Raw genomic sequence first — 25,864 nt, 5'->3', positions numbered from 1 at the left:
ATCCCATAAAAAATACCAAGAAAATACTAAAAGTCATTAATAAAAAAGTGAAAATCATTAAATAGGGAATGGAAGCTTGAATCTCCCTTGCTTAAGGGAATCATTCGAGTGCTTGGATCTCCCTTGCTTAAGGGAACCATTCGAGCGTAAGTTCCCAATTTCTAAAAAACACAAACCAAAGAGCAACTCGAGTCTCCCTTGCTTTAGGGTTTCACTCGAAACGCTCATAATCTCTTCTTCATCTCGCCTCCGAGGCATTCTTTCCCTTAATCGGACATGTTGCTTCCTTTCGGTCGCAGACTGGTAACGCATAAAACTCCACTCAACGAGCTGCTATCCTGACGCTAGATTGCGAATGTAACTCCGTACACTAAAAAACACAAAAACAAACAAGAACTAAAGAGCCGAACTACGACGCTCTGATTCCTGAAAAGGATACGTAGGCATTAGGTCGCGGGGCCTAAGCGAGCACAATTATTTATAAACCTTATTTTTCCCCGTGTTTCTTTTCTTTCTTTTGCATGCATTCCCTTAGCATTAAGCTTTAGATTTATACACCCTTTAGATAGCAACAATCATAGGTGGATACCATCGAGTACGATGGGCGTGAGGGGTGCTAGTACCTTCCCCTCGCTTAACCGACTCCCGTACCTTGATTCTCTGGTCGCAAGACCCTGTTCCTTCCTTTGCTAGGTTTTCTGATATTCCTTTCCCTTATGGGATAAATATATTGGTGGCGACTCTGTCTATTTTCGCGAGCGTGCGACAGCAGGCAGCAAATTAGACGTGTTTTAGATTTGTATTTTTATCTCTCGTCTAAAGCGACTAATAGATTTAGTCGGGTCGAGGAGAGAATTAGTAAGAATTAATTAAATTATTTAAATAATCAAAAGGATTATTCCTCGTCTACTACGACTAATAGATTTAGTCGGTTCGAGGAGAAAATTAGATTTAATCACCAAAAGCAAACAAACAATTAAACAATTACAAACTCAAAATTAATTAATTAAGTTCTATTTTTAATTTACAGGGGGTGTATATTTGTTAATAGGTAGAAAATTGGGGAGTGTGTACAGCAAGTTGGGTTGGCCCAATATTGTCTTAGATCCGTTGGACATTGTGTGAGCAAGCTTACAGCGCTATGGTGGGATGCAGTGATCAGGATTGTTGGTTCATATCCAACGGCTTGCATGTGTAGTTAATGTGAGATGCACCACCCTGATGAACCAATCACATGGCCTACAGTTGGCCATGTGTCACGCGAAGTCTAGAGAGAAAGAGATGATCTTCCATTTTTCTAAGAATTCTCTCACTTTCCCACTCGGTCCCTCTCACTCCTCTCACTCTCTCCCTTCATTCCTCTTTCTCTCACGTTCTCCACTCTCTCCACTCTCAAACAACAAACTCAAAATGCTCCACCGTGAGCCGCCCCAAGAACCGCCCTCCATACCCAGTTTCCGGTTGATATTCAACCGTGAAACTCAAATCCTTAGACCCCATGAACCCAGAACGCCCAGAAGCAAGAACCCAGATGAAGATCCGTGAGATCTTCATCTTCCCCACCACCATCTTCATACCAAAACCCAGCAAACACCATAGGATGATAACCCTAACCCCCAAATCCGAACCCTAATCACCTAATCGAGCTCAGATCGAATCAAAAATCCACATATCCACATGAATCACGATACAAATTTAAGCTAAGTGGACCGTGCGTTTACCTTGCGTTCTTGAGTTTCTGGAACGTGTTAGCTCCTCGTTCTCCTTCTGATTTCTTTCTGTGTGTGTGATTTGCAGGTATGAAGATGAAGATCCAAAGTTGTGCGTATTCACGGCGGCGCCTCAAATTTTCTAGAAGATTCTCTCTAATTCCTCCCTCCCCTTCTTTAGTTTAGGTCCTTAGTTTATATAGTCTAGGGTTAGAGATTGTTTAGGTTAGATTAGATTCAATTAGATTTATGATTTGATTTCCAATCTCTTTGTAATTGATTCAAATCTTTCAATAAAATTTGTTTGATTTTGTTAAGTTCTGATTTCGTTTTAGTTATTTGATTTGATTGTATTTTATGATTGTGAGTTGATTCAATCTTGTTTTTCCATGGATCTGGGCCTGTTAGAAACACTAGGGTTTGAGTTGGTGTTGGTGGCCGCCGCTAAGGTTTGTCTTGCGCCGCTAGGGTTCGTGTTGAGAAGAAGATGAACAGGATCTAATCGGGTCCTGGTTGACCCGATCCACTACCATGATTTGCACGAAACAGGCCCAACACCATTTACCTGATCCGAAGCCCCATATTCTACTCGGGCCCATTGTTGACTTATTATCTGGCCCACCCCATTTAAAAACACCCTTCACTAATATGTTAAGACAATAATTTGAATATTAATACTAATAATTAATCAATAATAATAATCCTGGTATAGAAAAAGATTAACCTTAATAATAATATATAATTGAACCATGGATTAAGTTCGTAAAACAGAGTGTTAACGATAATCCTACCAACAATAATAATCCCCATAATGATCCATATAAATGGTAATAAAAAATGAGTAAATGTAGTAGGATATCCAACAAATGACAAAAGGAGAAATCCTTAGAATGAGATATGTATGGGCCATCATTTTGGGCCCAAATATTTGCTAATGGCACACCTTTGTTTAATTACAAAGAGTTTTACAAGAGATCAAGTATAACAATGGATATGTTAAACCCCACAGCTCTTGATTTTAACGCCCTTAATAAATTAAAAGACGCGAACTGTATTGGGTAAATTTTGGGGTATAACAGTTGAGAACTGCAATAATGAACCTTAGATAATATATATGAGAGCTGATCAGTTGGAGCATAGCAGATCAACAATTTTGGCACTTTTGATCAAATAGGTCGACCTCTTGTAGTGCTTAGGTCGACCTAACAGAGCTGAATTAACTTTGAATGAAATTCTTCCCAGTTAGGTCGACCTGTTGAAGGCTTAGGTCGACCAGAATCCTGTTGAGATACGTTTTGGGGACTTTTCTTCAGTTTAGGTCGACCTAGTTGTTGTGTGGGTCGACCTAACAGTAGGATGTGTAAATTTCACCAATTTAGGTCGACCTGGGTTGTGAGTAGGTCGACCTGTCTGTTGTTTTTCTGAATCCTTCTTGTTTTACTTGTATTGAGTCGACCTAGATACAGAGCGGGTCGACCTGCTTTGTCTTGAGTGGCCAATACTTGCTTTTCCTTGAGTTCTTCTGCTTGTGCCTTGTTGCTTGTTTGCTTGTGGAGTTTGCCATGGATCAAAAACACCTTTGTGAGTGTGGTCTTGTATTCACAGGTATGACTCAAGAAAACATTCCACCCATACACGACTCACGCTTTATGAGTTGTATACATGTTCAGTTTGTGTACATGTACAATCTGTTGGTAGGAATCAAGAAAGCATTTCACTCATACATGACTCATGCTTAAGGGATTATGTACATGTTTAGTTTGTGTACATGTGCGATATCTTGTTAAGAATCAAGATAATATTTGACCCTTACACAACTCATGCCTGAGGAATTGTGTACATGCCCGATTATTTTGATAGGATCCAGGAAAACATTTCACCCGTACACAACTCAGGCTTGGTGAATCAGGAAAATATTCACCGATAAATGAATTATGCTTGATGAATTATGTTCTAGTCTAATTTCTTGATATGACTCAAGAAAGCATTTCACCCTTACATGATTCATACTTTTAGGAGTTATGAATTTATCTAGTTTGTTAGGTCAAATTCCTAAGAGGACATGAATCAACTCGGACCCAATGAACCATCCATCCAAAAAAGCATGTTCGAGTTGAAACAATTAATGAACTACTGCCAAAATCTGATACAAACTTATTTAGATATGATTGAAAATACATTTATGGTTAATGAAAGGATGTCTTAATCAAAGATTTGGAACAATCAAACATGATTTCCAATCACCATTAAAAAGTCATATCAATCACATTAAATAACCCCGGATAGACTTTGGTGTGAGACAAGTTAGAATTAGAATTAATATATAAAGACAAGAGGGCAAAAGAATGTTGATAACATGAGCAAACTCAACTTACTATTGACACTGATCTTTGGATTCACGGCTCCACCTGTTAAGAAATTTATTTAATACAGTATAAAAGAATTTCTTTTTGTAAAAATGTCATGTCACTCGCGATAGAAAAAGATCCCCTATTTGCCCGTGCGTGAAAGATTCGTTCCCGTGAGGGAATGCGTGATCTCCTTCACTCTTTCGAAAAGGTAAACCCCTTTTCAGAGTGACCAAAGTAGAAACTCTACACCATAGTCGTTGCAATCTCAAGCTTCCCGCTTCTATCTTTTCTTCTCCAATCCTTTTGACTAACTTAACTTCTTCCATTTTTCTCCACAAATGCAACCCATTTTCTTTCCGTTCTAAATTCCCCTCCAAAAATGCAAACCATTTCTAACTCTTTCTCATTACCAAATCCACTCATTTCTCTCCCCGCATTTCCCTCTCCCGCTAATATCCCCCCAATTTCCATCCACTTCCGAACTACTCCACGAAACAACCGTATACGAGCTTCTACAAACGAATCAACACCTTCCACTTCCGCTTCCGCGTCAGCCATCACCGTCGACAACTCCACCGACTCCACCGCCTTCGTAATTCAAGCTCGCAACCGGATCGGTCTCCTCCAGGTCATCACTAGGGTTTTCAAAATCCTCGGTCTCAGCATTGACAAAGCAACGGTTGAATTCGAAGGGGATTACTTCATCAAGAAATTCTTCGTCACTGATTCCCATGGGAACAAGATTGAAGATCAGGATAATTTGGAGAGGATCAAACGAGCATTGTCGGAGGCGATCGGCGGTGATGGCGACGGGAAGGCTTCGGTGACGATGTCAACGGCGGCTAATAGAGGGATTGTGGTGAGGAGAGCTGGATTCGTGGAAGGGTTTGGGGAGGGGAAGGCGAAAGCAGAGAGAATGTTTAGTTTGATGGATGGATTTCTGAAGAATGATCCTTACAGTCTTCAGAAGGATATTATTCATCATGTTGAGTATACTGTGGCCAGATCACGGTTTAGTTTTGATGATTATGAAGCGTATCAGGTAATTTCTATGTTTATGTTCTTTTTTTTAACTCAGCTCTTTTGGTTTGATTAGTATGTTTCTGGTGATGCAAGTGTGGAGTAGTGGATTAGGGTGTGAGAACTTGAATGAGATGTTAAGAGATCTCTTCTAGCTTAACTAGAGGTCATGTGTTCAAATCCAACCCTGAACATGTAACTTTGTTAAATTGTGTTAAATTTTCTTGAGAGTTTTTCCATCCATTGTGGTGGTCCTCTCTAACTCGAGATACTAGTATATGCAGCTACATGCAGACGATATCCAATTTCTACTAGAAGACTTAGAATATTAGTAAAATTATAAAAATTGTAGTAAATTTTAATTGCTCTAAATGAAAACTAAAACAATAGGGTAATGCTAACATGTGCATGTGCCCTAAGTCTAAGTTAGTGCATGTTAAGACCTAAATAAAAAAACTTTATCTTGGAACTTGTGTATTGAATTAATTACAAATATTTAATTAATTTTATTTTTTATTTTATTCAAGACAAATTTTCTAAATATAGCATTACCCTTAATTTTAGCTAATTCTCAATTGTGGTACAATTTTTTTTAGTATATACACTTTTTATTTATTAAAATAGTTTGTCAATAATATTATTTAATTTATTTAATGTTTAATAAAAAAAAATAGGCCGGGTTGCAGACTGAACCGAGTACACTGACCCGAAGTCATATAAATTCATCTCCTCCCACCCTTTCAATAGAAAAGCTAGTGTTTGGTGAGATTTGGACCATTGTTCCATGCCGCAATTTTTATCATGAAATTATACCGGTAATCCTTTCAAGAATAACTGGGTAGATACAAATCTACATGCTCTGTTATCGGAGCAATAGAAATCTACATGCTCTGTTATCGAGCAATACAAATCTACATGCTCTGTTATCGAGCAATTTCTTTCCAGTAATTACGGGTCGTGGTCAAGGTCGAGATAAATGTGACAATGTTCTTTTATTAAATTTGTATAAGTGGATACTTGATAATCCAACTCCAGCTAATATTGTAAGTAAAAAACCTTAAGTATTTCATTGTCTATATCCTAATCTAATTAAGACAATGAAATACCTCTTAATGAAATACCTTGTCACATTTATGTCGACCTTGACCTCGACCCGTAAATACATGCTGGAAAGAAATTCCAGCATTTGTATCTCCCTAGTATATCAATTTCTTGCAGTTTTGAAAGGATTGTCTGAATAATAATTTTATCTAAAATGATGAATTGCGGCATGAAACAATTGTCCAAATCCCACCAAACAGTAGTTTCTACTTTCTCCATTGAGAGAATTAGCCATCAAATTGTTTGATGGGAGGCAATGAAGTTATCAAAGTGTTTGATGAAAGGCGATGAAAGTGTATTAACCCTAAAAATGCTCTGAGTCTGAGTAGTAGTATATAAACGTTTGATATATGACTTCGGGTCAGGGTATTCGGTTCAGTTATTGCAACCCGGCCTATTTTTTTTATTAAAACATTAAATAAATTAAATAATATTATTAATACACTATTTTAATAAATAAAAATTGTAAGTATATACTAAAAAAAATGGATAACCAATGACTAACTAATGAGTAAGCTGAAAGAGGATAAACCGATAAATTTTCGGTTGAACTAGCTAATTAATATAAAATGCATAAAGATTTATTTTTAATTAATTTTTTTTCAATAAGATACTAAAGGTAAAATGGAGAAAAAAGTCATTACTTACAAACTCAAACATAATTTAAAGCTGTTCATAAAAAAATGCTAGAAGCTAGTAAAACAAAGCTATAAGATCTTGAGCTATAAGCATAAAACTTCTTCTTAGATTAGGCGTATCTCGGTGTCAACATCCATAGTGTCAACACCCATATGAGACGTGTCAGATAATCCAAAAAAGTGTCATAGAAACTATTTTTTCTTTGTTTCGACACACTTTGGATCCTTTTCAAACTTACCATAGACTTATCTAGAGTACTAATAGACATTTCTGAAAATTTGAAACAATATTTTTAAAAGTAATATATAATAATATTTTAATTAAGTATTTGAAAAGTTCTTGCAGATGCATATCTTTTCATAGACAAACATCTTCATCCCTTACAGTAATCAAGGATGATGATGATTAGTGAGGGGGATTAAAGATCTTACATTATTTTGAATTTTTTTAGTAGGAGATAAATAGATGAAAGTGAATTACTAGCATAACTTGTTTTTGAATATTTTGTTGTAATAAAACAAATTGATCAATTCAGAAACATATATAACTTTCCATTCTCAATGTAGATATTTTATAAATGATCATATTTTATTTAATTAAATTAAATATATATCTATCGGTTGTTGTTGTATATATCCACCGGTGTCGGTGTCGGTGTCCTATGATTTTATATTAGCACTGTCGACGTGTCTGATGAATGTGAAGTTGAAAGAATAAATGGCATATTTTGATTTATTTTTTCACGTCTTAGTTCTTACGATGAACATTGATGTAAAAGGAACCAAGTCTTTAGATAATGAAAGTTATAGCCTATTCCATTAAATTTGGTCTGTTTGATATCCTAAGATTGCAATCTTGTAGGTTATCAAGGGCTTCAAATAACATATTACAGTGTTTTGGCCTACTGATAGTCATATTTTTAATTGGTTATCATCAGAAAATTGATTGTGTAATTGTATTTATAGGCTGTGTCGCATAGTGTGCGGGATCGGTTGATTGAACGTTGGCATGATACTCACATTTACTTCAAGAAGAAAAAAGCCAAGCGCCTGTACTTCCTCTCACTTGAGTTTCTCATGGGTACTTGAAGTGATGTTCTAGACATGATTGACTTGTTTTAATTAATCTATTTCTTTTACCATGTAGCAACTCAAACAGTGGTACTAAGGCTCCCAATTATGTTTTACTGGAGGTGTTCTAATTATACATATTAGGTTGTGGTATGATAAAACTTAAAAGTATTTGTGGGCAATAAACTCATAAAAAATGATAAACGTATCTTTACATTTTAGGACCCTAGTGATTTAAATAGTGTTAAAGGTTCCACTTCTGATGATATATGGTCTGAAAATATTTATAGGTGGTGGGTAGTTCTCACTGTACAAGTCGGTTTTGTAAGAGTTGAGTTAAGACTAATCTAAATTTTTAAGATGGAATCAGGGTTTATCCAAGATCTAGTGAACCACCTCCTATCCGTCACTGCTATTGGGGGGCACTTAGGTTACGCTCCAGGTATCGAATCCTAGGCGTGAAGTGGTTTGTTGAGAGTCCTACATTAGATAAGATATGATATGAAATTATGTGTATAAGTGATGGATAGTATCCAACCCAAATTCTAAGAGAAGGAATGAACTTAAACAGACTAAATTTTCTTTTAAGATTCATGTCATGGAAAAGTCAAACCATACAGTTGATACTGAAAAATGTTTCTATCATTGGTGAACGGTTAATCAACCGTTGATGTCGTGAAAGTATACAACTGATGCCCATCTTGTGGCCAATGCTTATCAACATTTGTTTTTTGGATATCAGGTCGATCCTTGTCAAATAGTGTCATCAATCTTGGCATCCAAGACCAATATACCGAGGCCCTAAGCCAACTTGGATTTGAGTTTGAAGTTTTGGCCGAGCAGGTGTTATTCACATTTAATCTACTCATTTGTATTCTCCAGTTTACTGTTGTTGCAATATCATCTCAGAGAAGTGGAGGTGGTTATTATATCCTTGACGTTCATGTGTGTTAATTTCTTGATAAGGAAGGAGACGCGTCCCTAGGGAATGGTGGCCTTGCACGTTTTTCCGCATGCCAAATGGATTCTTTAGCAACTTTGGACTATCCTGCATGGGGGTATGGTGTTACATTGAGCTTTATAATAAAATTTGTCTAACATGCTTGAAAAATTAATATTTTCACCATACAGTTTCCAGTACTTAGTTTTTTGGTTTGTAACATAGATACGGGTGATTAACTGTGAAGTTTGCTTTATAAGATTGAATATCTATGGCTCTTTGTTCTTTGGCCGCATTTTAGTTGTTATGATGCCTCAAAGCTAGTTTAAGTCTCAACAGTGTTATTTATATATTCAATAACAATTTGTCTAGATAGCATAATTTCTATATAATTTGCTCCCATTCTGAGACTGTCTTTATCCTGTAAGTACATGAATTTGGGATTTCTATTTATTATTAGTAATACTTTTCACCAGCTTCAACAATATTTAGCCTCTGAAGCATTGAGCACCACAAGGGATTATATCCTATTTAGGAGTTGATTTTTCATTGTTTTTTCTTACACTTATTGTATGCATCACTTACAGAATGATTCTAGAACTGTGCATACAAACAGAAGTATGCTTATTTTTGTGTTGAAAGCAGCATGCCTGTTATCCCAAGAACAGGTGCAGTCAGTTGAGTTTTATGGAATTGAACTTCATTTTGCAGCTATGGGTTGCGTTACCAGTATGGGTTGTTTCGTCAGATCATAGTGGATGGCTTTCAGCATGAACAACCTGACTATTGGCTGAACTATGGAAACCCCTGGGAGATAGAGCGGATTCATGTAACATATGAAGTGAAGGTTTGTTAAGCTTCACTCTGTTATGCCTTTTGTTGCACTATCTCTCACCTTAAAATTGCAAACTGACTACATCTCTGTGTTATTCTTAATTGATTAGTTTTATGGGACTGTTGAAGATGTGGATAGGAATGGAGAAAAACTTAAAGTTTGGATCCCTGGAGAGACGGTAAGACTAATGTTGATTATAGTGTTGTGACTATAATCAACAATTAATATAGTTATTTGGTTTGAAATGATAACTTTTTCAAGAACATCTTCTACAATAGTTTTAGTTTTATGCTTACTTCTACCTGTGTTGCATTTACAGTGTATATGGTAATACGAAACACATTCCTCTAATTGCAGGTTGAAGCTGTGGCTTATGACAACCCAATACCTGGTTATGGGACAAGAAATACCATCAACCTTCGGCTATGGGCTGCTAAACCAAATAATCAATTTGATTTGGTAATTCTGCTCTTAAGAATAAACTGCGGCCCAAATTTAAGACAAGGGACCATTTGTTTGAACTCTTAAAAAATTATTTTATATTGTAACTTTTTTCAGATGCTACTCTTTTTAGCTTCTAAGAAAAGCACTAAATCGACATTTTTTAGGTTTGCTTTTTTATAAATTATTTTGAAATATTCATTTATAAAGGCACTTTCTTTTTAAGAAAACACAAAGAGGCGTAGATTGACATTATAATGTTGGTGTAAGTAAGTACAGACACAGTATGTCTGAAGCATAATTTTATGGCTTTTACTATAAATTAGCTTAGAGTCGGATAAAAACTTATCTTGCTATATTGTCCATTATTTTTAGTTTAATTTGGCACATCTCTTACTCTGTATGGCCTTAGGGTGAACTAATGAGCCATTTTTTCTTAATTACTATTTTTAGGAGGCCTATAACACTGGAGACTACATTAATTCTATTGTCAACAAACAAAGGACGGAAACCATAAGTAATGTTTTGTACCCTGACGACCGATCCCATCAGGTTTTCCTTTTTTTCTATAAAAATAAAATAGTAATATAAATGATGCTATTATCTGTTCAGAACTTGTAATGTTTGTCTTTCTAACTTTTTATTTGATGCTCTATGAGGAAAGCTGGTTTTGTTGGTTGCAAGAACCAGATACTTCCCCACTGCTTTCATTTAAAATAACTTTACTTTTCTTTTTGTTTTCTCATTGTATTGGGTAATTAGTGTGCAAAGCCTTGCTATGTAGTTTGTTTGGCCTTCCTTGTCTTGTAATGTTGTCTATAATGATCTTATATGTTTAAACGCCTCTATATTTACTTTTTCTTTCATGCTCATTGAACTTGTTTATAGAATTGATTATCTACCAAATATTTAGGGGAAGGCTTAGTGAGAGCATTTAGTGCTAGCTAGTTGTCAATCTAACAAAGTGCCATTTGTTTTCCTTTCTTCTTTTATTCTCTATTGTTCCTCTTTAATGCATGTTTAATGCATTACTATATTTTAGAATGTGGGTTGGACCTAAGGTGAGGCTGCCCAAACTTTATAAATACCACACAAGCCATATCTCTGAGCAATGTGGGACTAAATTCACCCCTTCACACCCAACGTGATAATGTTCGAGGATGCAATCAAGGTAACCCAAATACAGCCATTATGCAGTTAGGGGCGGAATGCAGTCAAGACGGAATTTCCAACACACCCCTCATACTCAGGCCAAAGTGAGCCTAAAGCGTGGGTAATGTGAGAAACCCAACAACTAATCTAGGATAGGCTGTGATGCAATTTTAGAATTTGGGTTGATCCAAACTCATTCTTACAAAACTAATCTGTAAAGTGAGAACTGCCCAAGCTTTATAAACACTACACATACCATATTTCTAAGCAATGGGGAATCCACCGCTTCACACCCAACACAATGAAGGTGTTGGAGGCAGCAATGAAGGCAACCCAAATGTCGCAATTAGGAAGCTAGGGGCGGACCACAATGAAAGCGGAATTTCCAACACTATGTTATCTTTCTCAGGCTTTCAATGTTATGACTCCACACATTCTATTTTAGCCTGTTTAGTTATCTTCCACACATTATTGACTGTCCCCGTTGACATTTCTGCTTATAGAGACAATACAAATTTTATAGTTTACACGGATATTTCATGGTTAGGATACTTTCTTGCTGTATAATGCTTTCTGCCTTTTAATGAGTACAAGCCTTCTTCTCATATTATTACTTTAATTATTTCCAGGGGAAGGAGATGAGATTGAAACAACAATATTTCTTTGTCTCAGCATCTTTACAAGATATCATCCGAAGGTTCAAAGAAGCACATAATAATTTTGAGGATTTGTCAGAGCAGGTTCATTGTCAAATATATTTTTTTGACACATTTGTTTCCTAGTTGGTATGATGATTGATCACTCTGTTGCAAGACTATATGGCCTCAAGAACTTGTATTTTTTTTTTGTTCCTCTGTTGTATGGTGCAGAAATTAGGTTTCTATTGACAATTGAAAGTTCCAGGTTATATTATTAGGTTCCATTTAAAAAAAAGTGATTCGTATCTGTTGATTATTTATGTTGGTGAAAGTGGATACAAGTTGATTATTGTATGTATCATCTGATTGCTAGTGTCGGAATTGTGTGTTCACTCTGTCTCACAACTTAAGTTATCACTCTCCTCGAATTAGGTTGCTCTCCATCTAAATGATACCCATCCATCCCTCTCAATTGCTGAGATTATGCGAATATTAGTTGATGAAGAACATTTGGGCTGGAACAAAGCATGGAACATTGTTAACAAAATTTTCTCTTTCACAACTCACACAGTGGTAGCTGAAGGGCTAGAGAAAATCCCTGTAGATCTTCTTGGCAGCCTTCTTCCTCGCCATTTACAGGTATATTCCGTAAAGAGGCACTTTCTGTATTTTATGTAGCCTTTATTTTAGAAGGGTTTATAGATAGCCCCCACCCTCGCCATCTACAGGTAGTATTCCATAATGACATGCTTTCAGTATTTTATTTAGCATTTTTTAAAGTATTATGTAGCATTTTACCTTATGTATGTGTTTCGCTGTAATAAATTGAATGGCAGAAAACAGATATGTGCTGTCCTTTCTTCAACTTTTATGTTTGACTAAAACATCAAATCATTTGTCTACATAGTGTACTTATATTTTTGGTAGTTTTCCATGTCCACTTGAGTAATCCAAAGTGAAAATATTGATGAATCTGTGTTGTTTTTTGTCCTTTGTTCTCATAATTGTAATTCTTTTCTTGCTAATATTTTTTTTATTATAGTGTAACTCTTTACTTAGTACTTCAAATGCCCTTTTCAGATTTTATATGAAATAAATTCTCATTTTATGGAGGAGTTGAAGAAAAGGATTGGTTTAGATTACAGCCGACTTTCCCGGATGTCTATTGTTGAAGAAGGTGCTGTGAAGGTATTTTAGAACAATCTATTGATGCTTAATCTTGTAACATTTTTTCGTAGGCTATATTGTCTTTTGCATGCAGTTGAAATTATTCTTACAATGAATGTTTTAAATCATGTAATTTGACCATGGGATGGGATAGTATCTAGTATCAGGTAGAAATATTTATCGAATTGAGGCTCTAATATCACATGGAAAAATTATGCCCTGAAAGTTTGAGCTATTGGAAATTAGTTTACATCATAAAAGCTGCCTATTTGCCATGCACTTTCATGGATCAACGGTGGCTTCAATGCCACAGCAGGTCCTCTTGCAGTTAAACAGGTTTGGCCATCCTAGGAAGTTACATTTGCAGCGGTGTCCTGTTTGGTACTTTTGCAAACAACTTGCAAATATGTAGTACAATCTGAATAAATCCCATGTTTGAATATCTTTGTTTCGCTACCTCTTAAGAAATGTGGTATAGTAAAATTTCTGAACTTTCTGTTTCTTGTAACTCCTTTTTGTTACAGGACTTGAATTGTACCTACCACTCATTTCACCCGTCTCCCCTTTTTACCCTTCGAAGGTTCCTACTCTATTTAGTTTTGTTTCATCCTATGAAGCACCGACACAAACACGATACCTCACTGTCACATAGACATCAATAATTATTTGAGAAAACGGAAGTACTTTTAATGTAACACGTGTCAATGTCGTATAAGTGTCGGTGGTACATAGGTTGCTTGGTTTTACTATCTTACTCGGAGAACTTGGCAACTTCCTCAACTTGAGTTATTAAGTCCTTTCCCTTCGAGTAACTTTTTGCCATGATTAAATTAACTCGACTATTTAGACACTGGAAATACCCTTGCACTAGTCACTGGAAATACCATTGCTCTAAATTCATCCATTAAACTCTATACACTAAAGATAGTTAAATACCTTCACACTGAATGCACCCACCATCTTAACCGTTTTCTATGTTTCCATGTTTTTTTTTAGCTTACTCTCCTGCCACCCTAACTCTTGGTTTCCATGTTTTTTTTAGCTTACTTACTGTTCGACTTATTTATATCAGTCACTGAGCCACTAACTCTCAAGTATAACTTGGAGTTGATTGTTACCTCCCTTTCCATTCAACCTGGGTTGTGTTGTAGAACACATTACATACATTTAGAAATAAATTAAATAACCAACCAGTCAGGGACGGAGCTAGGTGCGCTTGTGGATGCTAAAGCCCCCACTAAGCTTTTATCAATTTTTTCAATACTAAGAATTTTTACTTACTGTGTTGATATTTTTTATACTATAGGTTAGGACCTGTCTTTTTCCCTGTAGGTTTTTGCATAAGATAAATTTAATCTGAATAAAAGATGCTTATTTTTCAATGATAAATTTATGTTGAGAAAATATTCGCAAATTCAAAGATATTTTTCATTGTATTGCATGCTTTCTTGAATATCTTATTTGCGGAAGTACTTTTGTTTAATATATTGTATATTTATGGTTGGGATTTGCAGAGCATAAGAATGGCCAACTTGTCAATTGTTGGCTCTCATACTGTGAATGGCGTTTCAAAATTACATTCAAATACACTGAAAACGAAAACATTTAAGGTATGAATTGTGCTAAATGATTTCCTGGTTTTCACCAGGGCTCATTGTGAAATCATAATATAATAATTTCACGCTTCAACTTTGCAGGACTTCTATGAGCTATGGCCCGAAAAATTTCAGTACACGACAAATGGTGTAACCCAGGTAGGAATTATCAGTTACTATTACGGTATATATGTAACTGTTGTTTGAAATCCTTCTATGTGACTGTGTCTATACATACACTCACATATTTAAAGGGATTTAAATATCTCTTGATTTGGGTTGTCTTTTGGAACACTTGTCTTTCTTTGTTTGTAATAGTGTTGACTAGTGTAAACTGTAAAGACTGTCCATAGAAAAATATGTGCATCTTGTATCTAAATATGAAATTTATGACCTCCTTGTAATTACTTTTATCAGAGGACTCGTGTCGGTTAATTACATCTTAATTAATGGTCGTAAACCATATAAGTTTATGATGTTTATTGTACAACTATCTGTGCATATTTCTATGTAGTTTTTATGAGACTCACTTGAAAACTTCAACATGATTCCTTTTTGAACATTTTTAAAAATGTGTGATTGCTTGTGCAGCAACTAATAATAGAGTTAATTGAAACTTTTCAGCGTCGCTGGATTGTGGTGAGCAATCCCAGTTTATGCGCTCTTTTATCAAAATGGCTAGGCACTGAGGCTTGGATCCGCAATGCTGACCTTCTGACAGGATTGAGAGATCATGTTGACAATACTGAATTCCGACAAGAATGGAAAATGGTAATGTTTCTTGGTTTTCTTAATGAATTTTCTTTGGATCAGGAGAACTGGATTCAACCTTCCCTGATATACCATTCTGTCCTATTGATATTGTAGGTTAAAAGGCTTAATAAAATGAGGCTAGCTGAGTACATCGATACGATGAGTGGCTTGAAGGTTTATGTGAAATAGTTTTGCCAAAAGTTTTAATTTCTCCCTCATTACAATCATAAAGTTAACTTTACCTGTTTCTTTCTTATTGCAGGTCAGTTTGGACGCAATGTTCGATGTTCAGGTGAAGCGTATCCATGAATACAAAAGACAGTTGCTTAATATATTTGGAATTATCCATAGATATGACTGTCTCAAGGTAGATGTCTCTTCCTTGGTACTAAAAGAACTTAGTTTATAAATCCTAAGTTCATGTTGTTAGCCTATAAAATGAAGGGTAATTAGAATAATAAGAGTAGTTAGAAAAGTACGTTAGTTAGTTTTAGTTAGAGAAGTGATTGTATAAATAGGAGGGGGTATAAGGATTTGGTTTGTAAACATTTACTAATAGAGCAGTGGTTATGTTGTAGAAGGGGAAGCCCTTGGAGGAGAGACCTCTCTCCGGTTCCCTTAATCTTTCTCTTATTTATTTTTTTCTTTTCAATTAATTTCTGGGTCCATTAACAGATGTGGGCGGAATTATTTTTCTCTTCTACAACAAAATATTTGCCTTTCCAGTAGAATATAAAGTCTTTTGAGTAAACATTACACACTTTTCTTTCAGTCCACTTGAGCAAACACTTTTACTAAGTCTGTAGGATTTGCATAATTTTCTGTGCTTTTGTTCTAACCTTGTATCCCCTCAACTGTAGTTCCACCTACATACTAACTGACCACTGCTTTCCATCTCAATTTATACAAACTAATTTTGGATTTACTTCTTGTAATGCAGAATATGGACAAGAATGATAGAAGGAAAGTTGTACCTCGTGTTTGCATAATTGGTGGGAAAGCGGCTCCTGGCTATGAAATTGCAAAAAAGATTATCAAACTTTGTCACGCTGTTGCAGAAAAAATAAATAACGATGCTGATATTGGAGATCTTCTGAAATTGGTAAGTTGCCAGTTTTATTTGTGAATTTTCTTCTTCAAAATATTATTGTTTTTTCTGTTTGTTTGCATTTCTCAATAGATAGTAGTACAAGACGCCATTTTTCCTAGCTTTATCGGTGTAGATTTTGGTACTTCTTGTGTCATTTTAGCGCATTTGTACTCTGTTGAGAACTTCCCTGATTCTTATATTTATATGTTATTATTTGCCTTTCAAAAAAAAAAAAAGATAGTACAAGACACGCTGGAGCTGTTCAGTGTATTTATTACTTTTATTTGGGCTTACCTCTTGTTTATTTAGACTCATCGCTTTTTTGTAGGTTTTTATCCCTGACTATAATGTCTCTGTTGCTGAATTGGTGATTCCAGGGGCTGACCTCTCTCAGCATTTAAGGTTTGTTATTTCAATGCTCATCTCTTATTGCGCCCTTTTTAGTTCTCAACAATGTTGCTGAATATATTATCAATATTTTGCCTCTGTTTTTATCATGCTTGATATTTGTTATGCTCATAATGATCAAGAAGGCGAAGGTAGTTTTTAATAACAAAGATGTGGAGAATGATATAGTACAATGGTTATCAAACTTTTATCTGAATTCAGAATTGTACGAGTTTATGAATTTGTTTACCGAAATCAAGTTACCTTGCTAACAAAATTGTTTGTGTAAACTCGGATAGACTCACATAAAACTGCTAGTTTTAGGGCAATTGAATATATCTACAACTTGATACTACCTCAATCCCTATTTATACGCACCTTTTGAAAAGTTTCGGTCCCTAAGTATAAGCCCCATTTCAAATTACTGTATGTATTTACTAGTTTTCCCCCAAACACACTTAATTAATACTACTAAGTGCATTGGAAGATGAAGAGCAAAAAGTAAGCACATATATAGAAAAGGGTATTTTAGGAATATTGTTTCATAAAGTAGACCATTACAATTTACATGCACTACATACTTTTTTAAATTTATGTAATAAGTGTGTTGTAATATCAGTATTATTATTATTAGAATATTTTGAATATCATACAGCTCATTATGAGCTGCTGTACAGGTCATTATGACTAAATTAGCATTTATAGGGAGAATAATTACCCTTCCCTTATTTAGATAGATTTATAGTCTATAAATACCTCTTATGTATTCTTTACAAAATATATAAAATATTCCATATTTCTACATGGTATCAGAGCACCCGATTCTAGGGGCTCTGCTTCCGCGCTCAAAACACTAGCCGTTCTTATTACGGTCCTTTTTTTTGAGGTTCCCTTTCTCTTGGAACCCTAGTGATCTCGGTGACTTTGTAGCCGTCGTGCACCGCTCAACCGCCGGTGCAGATCCGAACTGTTTCACCTTCATTGTTGTTTTTCACGACAACCTTCATTGCTGTTCCTCTGTTTTTCAGGACAACCTTCATTGTTGTACCTCTGTTTCTTGCTGTTTGCAGCCTTTGATTGTTTGGTTGTCATCTTTGTTGGTGTTTCTCGTTGGCAGCCCTTCAATCCTCTCCTAACAGTAGATCTCAATCCTCTCCTGGCTCGAGACGGTTTGTTTCTCTTTATGGACTCCTTAAGTAAGTTCTCTAACACTAGTTCTCTGACCATGACTGGTAAGAACTCTAGCTTCTTAGCTTTAAATGCCTCTTGTTCTAAAGATATCTGGATTATTGACTCTGGTGCAACCGATCACATGACTCCATATATGTCATATCTCTCTTCTTATTCACCTTTACCTAATAAACGCCATATTACCGTTGCAAATGGGTCCCAAACCCCGATTGTCGGATCTGGTAACATTCGCCTAAGCCCATCTCTCCATCTAAATCATGTGCTTCATGTCCCTAAGCTTTCTAACAATCTTTTGTCCATCCATAAACTCACTAAAGACTTAAACTGTGCTGTGACCTTTTTTTCATTCTCATTGTGTTTTTCAGGACCTTGCCACAGGTAAGACAATTGGAATTGCTGAGGAACATAACGGGTTATATTGTCTACCTCATAAGGAAAGCAAGTGTCATCAGGCTGGTTCAGGGTCATGGGCAAATACTCAAATATGGCTCCAACATAGGCGTCTTGGACATCCTCCTTTCCGCATGCTCAGGTCTTTATTCCCTCACTTATTTACCAAAGTGTCGGCTGATTCCTTTCATTGTGATGTGTGTCAGTTTGCCAAATCTCATCGAGCAACCTATTCCCCTAGTGATACTAGGAGTGTCGAACCCTTTGATCTTGTTCATTCTGATGTATGGGGGCCTTCATCCATTTCCAATATTTCTGGTGCAAAATGGTATGTTACTTTTATTGATGACTGTACTCGGGTTACATGGGTTTTTCTTATGAAAGATAAGTCTGAAGTATGTCAATTGTTTGTTAACTTTTTTCAAATGGTTAAAACACAGTTTGGGAAACCTATTAAAAGGTTACGGTCAGATAATGGTAAGGAGTATGTAAACCAAAATCTTCACAATTTTCTCAAAACTAATGGTGTTGTTCATGAGTTAACTTGTGTTGACACTCCACAACAAAACGGGGTTGCTGAAAGGAAAAATTGTCATCTTCTTGAAATCACCCGAGCATTACGCTTTCAAATGAATGTTCCTAAATTTTATTGGGGGGAAGCTGTCTTGACCTCTTCTTATTTAATCAATAGGTTACCTTCTAGGGTGTTATCTGGTGTTAGTCCTGTGCAGGTCCTGACTCGATTCTTTCCGTCCGTGCCCATTATGTCAAGTCTTCAGAACCGTGTCTTTGGTTGTTCTGCCTTTGTCCATGTTCATGGTTCTCATCGGGGTAAGTTAGATCCTCGAGCTATTAAATGTATCTTCATAGGATATGCTTCAGATAAGAAAGGGTACAAGTGTTATCATCCTCCTAGTCGTCGTGTCTATATATCCATGGATGTTACTTTTCAGGAATCTGAGTCTTTTTATCCCAGTCCTCAGCTTCAGGGGGAGAATAATCCAGAAGTTGAGTCTTCAGAGTTGTCTGTCCTTCCAGTTATTCCTCTAATGCAGGACCCAGAGCCGTTTCCCGAGTTGTCTGTCCTTCCAGTTATTCCTCTAATGCAGGACCCAAAGCCGTCTCCTGAGTTGTCTGTCCTTCCAGTTATTCCTATAATGCAGGACCTAGAGCCGTCTCCTGAGTTGTCTGTTCTTCCTGTAATACATGAGCCCTTGATGCCTAATGAGGAAGGTGGTGATGTACCAATACCGGTGCAAAATAATGTTGACAAATACAAGTTACAGTTCCAGCGAAAAAGGTGGAAAGGTAAACCCGTTCTGCCTCAACAAGTCCAATCGTCTGAACCTGAGGTAAGTGTTCCTAACCCTGAGCCTAGTAATTCTTGTGAGCCAAACGTTGAAGACCTACCTATTGATTTGAGAAAAGAAAAAATGTCTTGTACCAAATACCCTATATCCCATTTTGTGTCTACTGAAAAGCTTTCTGTGCAGCATCAGAGTTTTATTTCAGCTATTGACTCTATTAGAGTCCCTGCATCAGTACAAGAAGCATTGAAGGATAAGAACTGGATTCGAGCCATGAATGAAGAGATGCATGCACTAGAGAAAAATGGGACTTGGGAGATTATTGAGAAGCCAAATCACAAGAGGCCAGTAGGCTGCAGGTGGATATATACGGTAAAATACCGATCCGACGGCACACTCGACAGATATAAGGCGAGACTAGTTGCAAAGGGATACACCCAGACCTATGGAATTGATTATGAAGAGACATTTGCTCCTGTAGCAAAAATGAACACTGTAAGAATCATTCTTTCCTTGGCAGCTCACTTTGATTGGGAGTTGCAACAGTTTGATGTGAAAAATGCTTTCTTGCATGGAGATTTGGAGGAAGAGGTGTATATGGAGATCCCACCCGGATATGACCCTACTTCAGGAAGTAATAAGGTTTGCAGGTTAAAGAAGGCCATATATGGGCTCAAGCAATCACCTCGGGCTTGGTTTGGAAGGCTCACTCATGTAATGGTGTCATTGGGTTATAAACAAAGCCAAGGTGATCATACTCTCTTTATAAAGCATGCTCAAAATGGTAAACTCACTCTTTTGTTAGTCTACGTAGACGATATGATCATAGCAGGTAATGATGAATTTGAGAAGAAGAACTTGAGGAAGGAGTTGGCAGCTCAGTTCGAAATGAAAGACCTTGGAAAGTTGAAATATTTCCTAGGTATGGAGGTAGCATACTCAAAACAAGGCATTTTCATTTGTCAGAGAAAATATGTCCTTGACCTTCTCAAAGAGACTGGCAAGTTGGGTTGTAAACCCACCAGAGTGCCTATAGAGCAAAACCACAAGATTGGGAGTGATGAGGAAAGCCCGAGGGTTGATAAAGCTCAATACCAGAGACTTGTGGGAAAACTCATTTATCTATCTCACACCAGGCCTGACATAGCTTATCCAGTTAGTGTTGTCAGTCAATTCATGCATGACCCTCAGGAGAGACACTTACAGGCAGTGGATAGAATCTTGCAGTATCTAAAGATGAGCCCAGGAAGAGGACTATTGTTCAAGAAAAGTGAGCAGTTGTCTATGGAGGTTTATACTGATGCAGATTATGCAGGGTCGATTGTTGACAGGAGATCCACCACTGGATATTGTATGTTTCTAGGTGGAAATTTAGTGACATGGAGGAGCAAGAAACAGAATGTAGTTGCCAGATCAAGTGCAGAGGCAGAGTTTAGAGCCATGGCTCAAGGAGTATGTGAATTGTTGTGGATGAAGATCATTCTAGATGACTTGAAAATAAAGTATGACGCTCCTATGAGACTTTTCTGCGATAATAAATCTGCCATTAGTATTGCTCACAATCCAGTCCAACACGACAGAACAAAGCATATAGAGATAGACCGACACTTCATCAAAGAGAAATTGGATAGTGGTCTTATTTCTACACAGTATGTCCCATCAGGACTTCAGTTAGCTGATGTGCTCACCAAAGGACTTCCCGTTGAGCGGTTTCGAGATCTTACTTGCAAGCTGGGGATGATAGATATCCATTCCCCAACTTGAGGGGGAGTGTTGTAATATCAGTATTATTATTATTAGAATATTTTGAATATCATACAGCTCATTATGAGCTGCTGTACAGGTCATTATGACTAAATTAGCATTTATAGGGAGAATAATTACCCTTCCCTTATTTAGATAGATTTATAGTCTATAAATACCTCTTATGTATTCTTTACAAAATATATAAAATATTCCATATTTCTACAAAGTGCAAAGGGTGCTTATAATTAGAGACATAGGTAGTGCTAGTAGTTATTTTCCCTAGACATGCCTAAAAGGGTGCTGTTTGGTTTTTTTTAACACAAAAAGCCCTTCCATGCAATAGCTGAATAACAAGTCTCCATAGTGCATAGAACATTTACTTGACAGTAGCATTTGACTCCACAAATACATCAACATTCCAACATGAACTCATCTATAAAGGAGGTGAACATTCTTATATTAAGTCTCAATCTCATAGCTCCAAGTCCCAGCATAAACGAATTCACTAACCTGAAAACACCATGCAAACCCACCATGCTTCATTCTTAAGTAATTCTGAATCTTGTGATTTGTTAGTTTGTTCAGCTATTTTGAACTTGCTGTGCATGTTTTGTGTGTTGAGTTGTGAACTTATCCTGTGATTTGTGAATCTATCCATTTTAAATGGTTATGCTATGTTAGTGTATTTAGCTCTTACCTGTACTGTTTTGGCCACTCATCTTAGTTTAATTTATTGATTGCTTATGGAACATGTTAGGATTATAGAATAACTGGAAATTGAAATAGTTAAAGTAGTTATGGGTTGTTAGAGTAATTAGTTAGTTTGGCTAGTTTGTTATGTGGCTGTTCGGGTGGTTAGTTTGTTATGTGGCTGGCTGTTAAGCCTATTAGCAAGTTGTTAAATATCCTTAATCTGGCAGAGTATCTATGAATATTTGTAACTGTGAATAGAGTATTCTATATTTTGAAGGAGAAACCGTCAGAGGAGAGATTTTTCTCCTATTCCTATTTTATCCTTTCTCAATCTTTCAGTAAAATCATTCCTCTATTTATTCAAATATGCCCAGTTTTGGGAGTTATTTCTTTTACCAAGTGAAAGGTTACTTTATTACTAAGTTTGAATGTAAAATATTCACTATTCACCTATTTCTTGTTCAATGTAATATATATTGTAAACTTTGTTTTCAAATTTTTTCAATAGTGCTATGCAAATTGACAGCAATAGTTTGGTATAGCACTGCAGGACAGGAAGCATCTGGAACTGGGAGCATGAAGTTTTTGATGAATGGATGTTTACTTTTAGCTACAGAAGATGGATCTACGGTAGAAATAGTTGAAGAAATAGGATCGGAAAACATGGTGAGTGATGATTTCCGATGTTCCTTTTTAGGTGTTGCTTTTCTAAAGAAATTTTTTTCCTTTTTAGGTGTTGCTTTTCTAAAGAAATAGTCAAGGGTATTATAGGTAAAAGTACACTTATTGTTTGAAATGTACCATAAATGATTAGCTTTTATTGGTATTGGTATGTGTAAAAAAGTTTTGAAAAAAATGACATTTAAAATGGAACGGAAAGACACGGCATGTATGCGCTCTTAAAATGAGAAAGGTTCTCAAACGTTGGAATCTGAGGCGGAGCCTGGGGGACACCTGGGTTCCATGGCCCCTCTAAAATTTCAATATTATGTAAGATGGCATGGTATGCAACATAGGGGAAATTCTAATCTCTATTTGACATTGTAGTTTAAGAAAATAATTAATTCTAAAAAGTCTTTGGCTTAGCTGGTATTCCCCAATGTTGGGTTTTTGCCTCTGCTATTGGTTGGAAACAAGTTACCTGGGCATATATCTTAAGTTACTTTTCTAAAAGACTTCAGATCTGTAAATATGTTTGAGAGACACGCTATTCTTTCTTCAGACGGTGCTTTTAAATGACCTAGTATCCTGCTCCAAGCTATAGAATCGTCATCGTGTAGTTGCCTTGACTAAACTCAGCATTGGCTTCATGATTTCCTATTTCATATCTAAAGCTGCTTCATAGAGTAAATTTAATTTCAGGAAATTTAATTGAGGCTTGCTTTGATGTTTCTTGGAAATTTGTATTTATGTTAACAATATTGGCCGAACCCCAGCGTCAGTTTGAAATTTCTGCCATTGTTTCAGTTTCTTTTTGGTGCTAAAGCGCAAGAAGTAGCAGAGCTGCGTGAGAAAGGAGGTACTTTGAAAGTTCCTCTACAATTTGCCCGTGTCGTGAGGTATGAAAGCAAGTTTTCCATTTTTGTTAGCAGATTATTAACAGATGCAGATTAAATTTCTGGTCACTCTTTAGTTGTTCAATGACTAAATTAATTATCAAATTCTTAGGATGGTTCGAGATGGATATTTTGGTGATAAAGACTACTTTGAATCCTTATGTGACACAGTTGAAGTTGGTAATGATTTATATCTTCTTGGTTCGGATTTTGGGAGTTACCTCGAGGCACAGGTAGTATTTGAATCATCCATATTGTTGCTCTTCTTTTTTATTACATCAGAATGTAACATTTTATAATGACACTACAGGCTGCTGCCGACAAAGCATTCGTTGATCCAGAGAAGTGGATCAAGATGAGTATTCTCAGTGCCGCTGGCTCTGGGAGATTTAGTAGTGACAGGACCATTCGAGAGTATGCAGCGAGAACATGGAAAATTGATCCCTGCCAATGCCCTTTCTGATCTATAAGGATCCATTACTCGAAACTAACTAGTAATTAGTAAGTGTTTCTGTTTTTATATTTGAAAGTGTTGATTGGAAATTAATTTTATTTTGGGAATTCTGAAGTAAAAATTGCAACTGTTATTGAGCAGGTATCAGGGACCCTGTCACAAAAATATCGGCCATGCATGACATATAGGTTTTATCGACGAAAGTGCACCTTTGGAACCTTTTGTTCATTGGTTCTCAGGTTGCTGCTCAATTTCACATTGCTCAATAAATTATAGTATAACTATGCAATGTTTTTCCCTCAATAAATTATAATTTGTTAGTTTATGCTCAAGAAATCAAACCTGGGTTAATCTTTATCACTTTACTCATTAGCTCTTCTACTTCAGCAACTAAATTTATCTTATGTCTTCCAATTTCTGACATACATTAACAATATCTTCTTTAGAAAACAATATTTTGACATACAACCATTTTAAATATTGAGAAATAAATAAATAGGCCATGTGGTATATTTGCTTATAATAAAGAAGGATAAGAATGTATGATATTGGTGATGTAGAAGAGAGAAACAAATGTAAAACGAAGTGTTGAGTGTTTTGAAGAATTAGAGGTGTTTATATATCAATACACTGTTGAAGCCCCTCAACTGTAATTCCATTCTCTATTTCCCGCAATTCCGAACAACAAGTGATGGTGTGATGGTTATGATGGATTCAACAAGAAAAGGGGTTGAACAAGATGATGAGAAGATTTAAAATTTGATGATGGATTGTGTGACACCTCGAAAATTAGATTTAATTATTTAATTTAATATTTGGTTGTTTTGTGTGATTATATGAGTCATTATGATTTATCGAGTTTATGTGATGTTTTATGTGACGTGTGATGTTTGTGTTGATGTGTGTGGGGCAGTAGAATTAAGCTGTTGGTTAGAATAAAATAAATATAGTTTTAATTAGCATTATTATTCAAATAAAATAAAATAAAATAAGATAAAGAGATAATGTGAGGGGGAGTTAGTGAAGGCATATCAGGAATATCATATTAGAGGTTCTAAAGCTAACTAAGTAAATAGAGGAAAAGAAGAGAATATTCATTCATCGTAGAATTTTTAGAGAAGCATGAAAGCAAGAGAGCTAGGGCAAGAAGAAGAGAAGGAGAATCAACCGTACAATTTGGGAAGAGATACAAGCTAGCTAATAATCTAAGGTAAGGGGGTTATCCTAATTATATTTTTCTTAAGGGATTGATAATTGTAGGTTGGGTTGTGTACTGGGGTTTTATGATGAATTTGATGATCTTGATGAACTATGACGATGATTGTTTGGATTATGTTGTTTGCATGTTATGTGATATTGTTAATTGAGGAATTGGTGAATGATGACATGAACTAGAGTCAAATCCACCATGTTTATGAATTTGAAGGTCTAAGATTTGATGATGGATATTGGAGTTGTGATGAACAAATGTGATTTGATGTTTGTAATGACTAATACATGTTATAACTAGGTTAATAGGCCTTAAATCGTAGGGAAATGATGATTAAAACAGGTTTTTTGGGGGAAAACTTTGACTGGTATAAGGCAGTTACTGCAAGATTTTTCTACGGAAATCGCAGAGCACACTTAGCGCGCTACC

The 25,864-nt window shown here is 36.0% G+C and overlaps 1 protein-coding gene across 4 annotated transcripts; it reads left to right on the top strand.

Moving 5' to 3' along the window:
- The first annotated feature begins 4,173 nt into the window (after positions 1-4,173).
- On the top strand, positions 4,174-24,594 carry LOC131644937 (uncharacterized). Of its 4 annotated transcripts, none has more exons than XM_058915560.1 (23): positions 4,174-5,102; positions 7,786-7,900; positions 8,633-8,733; positions 8,857-8,948; positions 9,542-9,677; positions 9,775-9,843; positions 10,023-10,124; positions 10,560-10,658; positions 11,888-11,998; positions 12,329-12,535; positions 12,977-13,084; positions 14,578-14,673; positions 14,761-14,817; positions 15,283-15,429; positions 15,526-15,585; positions 15,674-15,778; positions 16,352-16,513; positions 16,830-16,903; positions 22,758-22,881; positions 23,683-23,774; positions 23,884-24,004; positions 24,082-24,272; positions 24,367-24,594. In XM_058915560.1, the coding sequence occupies exons 1-22, from the start codon at positions 4,440-4,442 to the stop codon at positions 24,232-24,234; spliced, it is 2,994 nt and encodes a 997-aa protein (XP_058771543.1). In that variant the 5' UTR covers positions 4,174-4,439; the 3' UTR covers positions 24,235-24,272; positions 24,367-24,594. The 4 variants fall into 4 exon arrangements, with proteins under 4 accessions (XP_058771543.1, XP_058771544.1, XP_058771546.1 ...); XM_058915561.1 differs by having other exon boundaries at positions 4,963-5,102; positions 7,786-7,871; XM_058915563.1 differs by lacking the exon at positions 7,786-7,900 and having other exon boundaries at positions 4,978-5,102; positions 8,861-8,948.
- The last annotated feature ends 1,270 nt before the right edge of the window (positions 24,595-25,864 follow it).

The sequence above is a fragment of the Vicia villosa genome, linkage group LG1 (genome assembly GCF_029867415.1).
Source record: "Vicia villosa cultivar HV-30 ecotype Madison, WI linkage group LG1, Vvil1.0, whole genome shotgun sequence".
NCBI lineage: Eukaryota > Viridiplantae > Streptophyta > Magnoliopsida > Fabales > Fabaceae > Vicia > Vicia villosa.
This window is presented reverse-complemented; position numbering and strand designations above follow the sequence as displayed.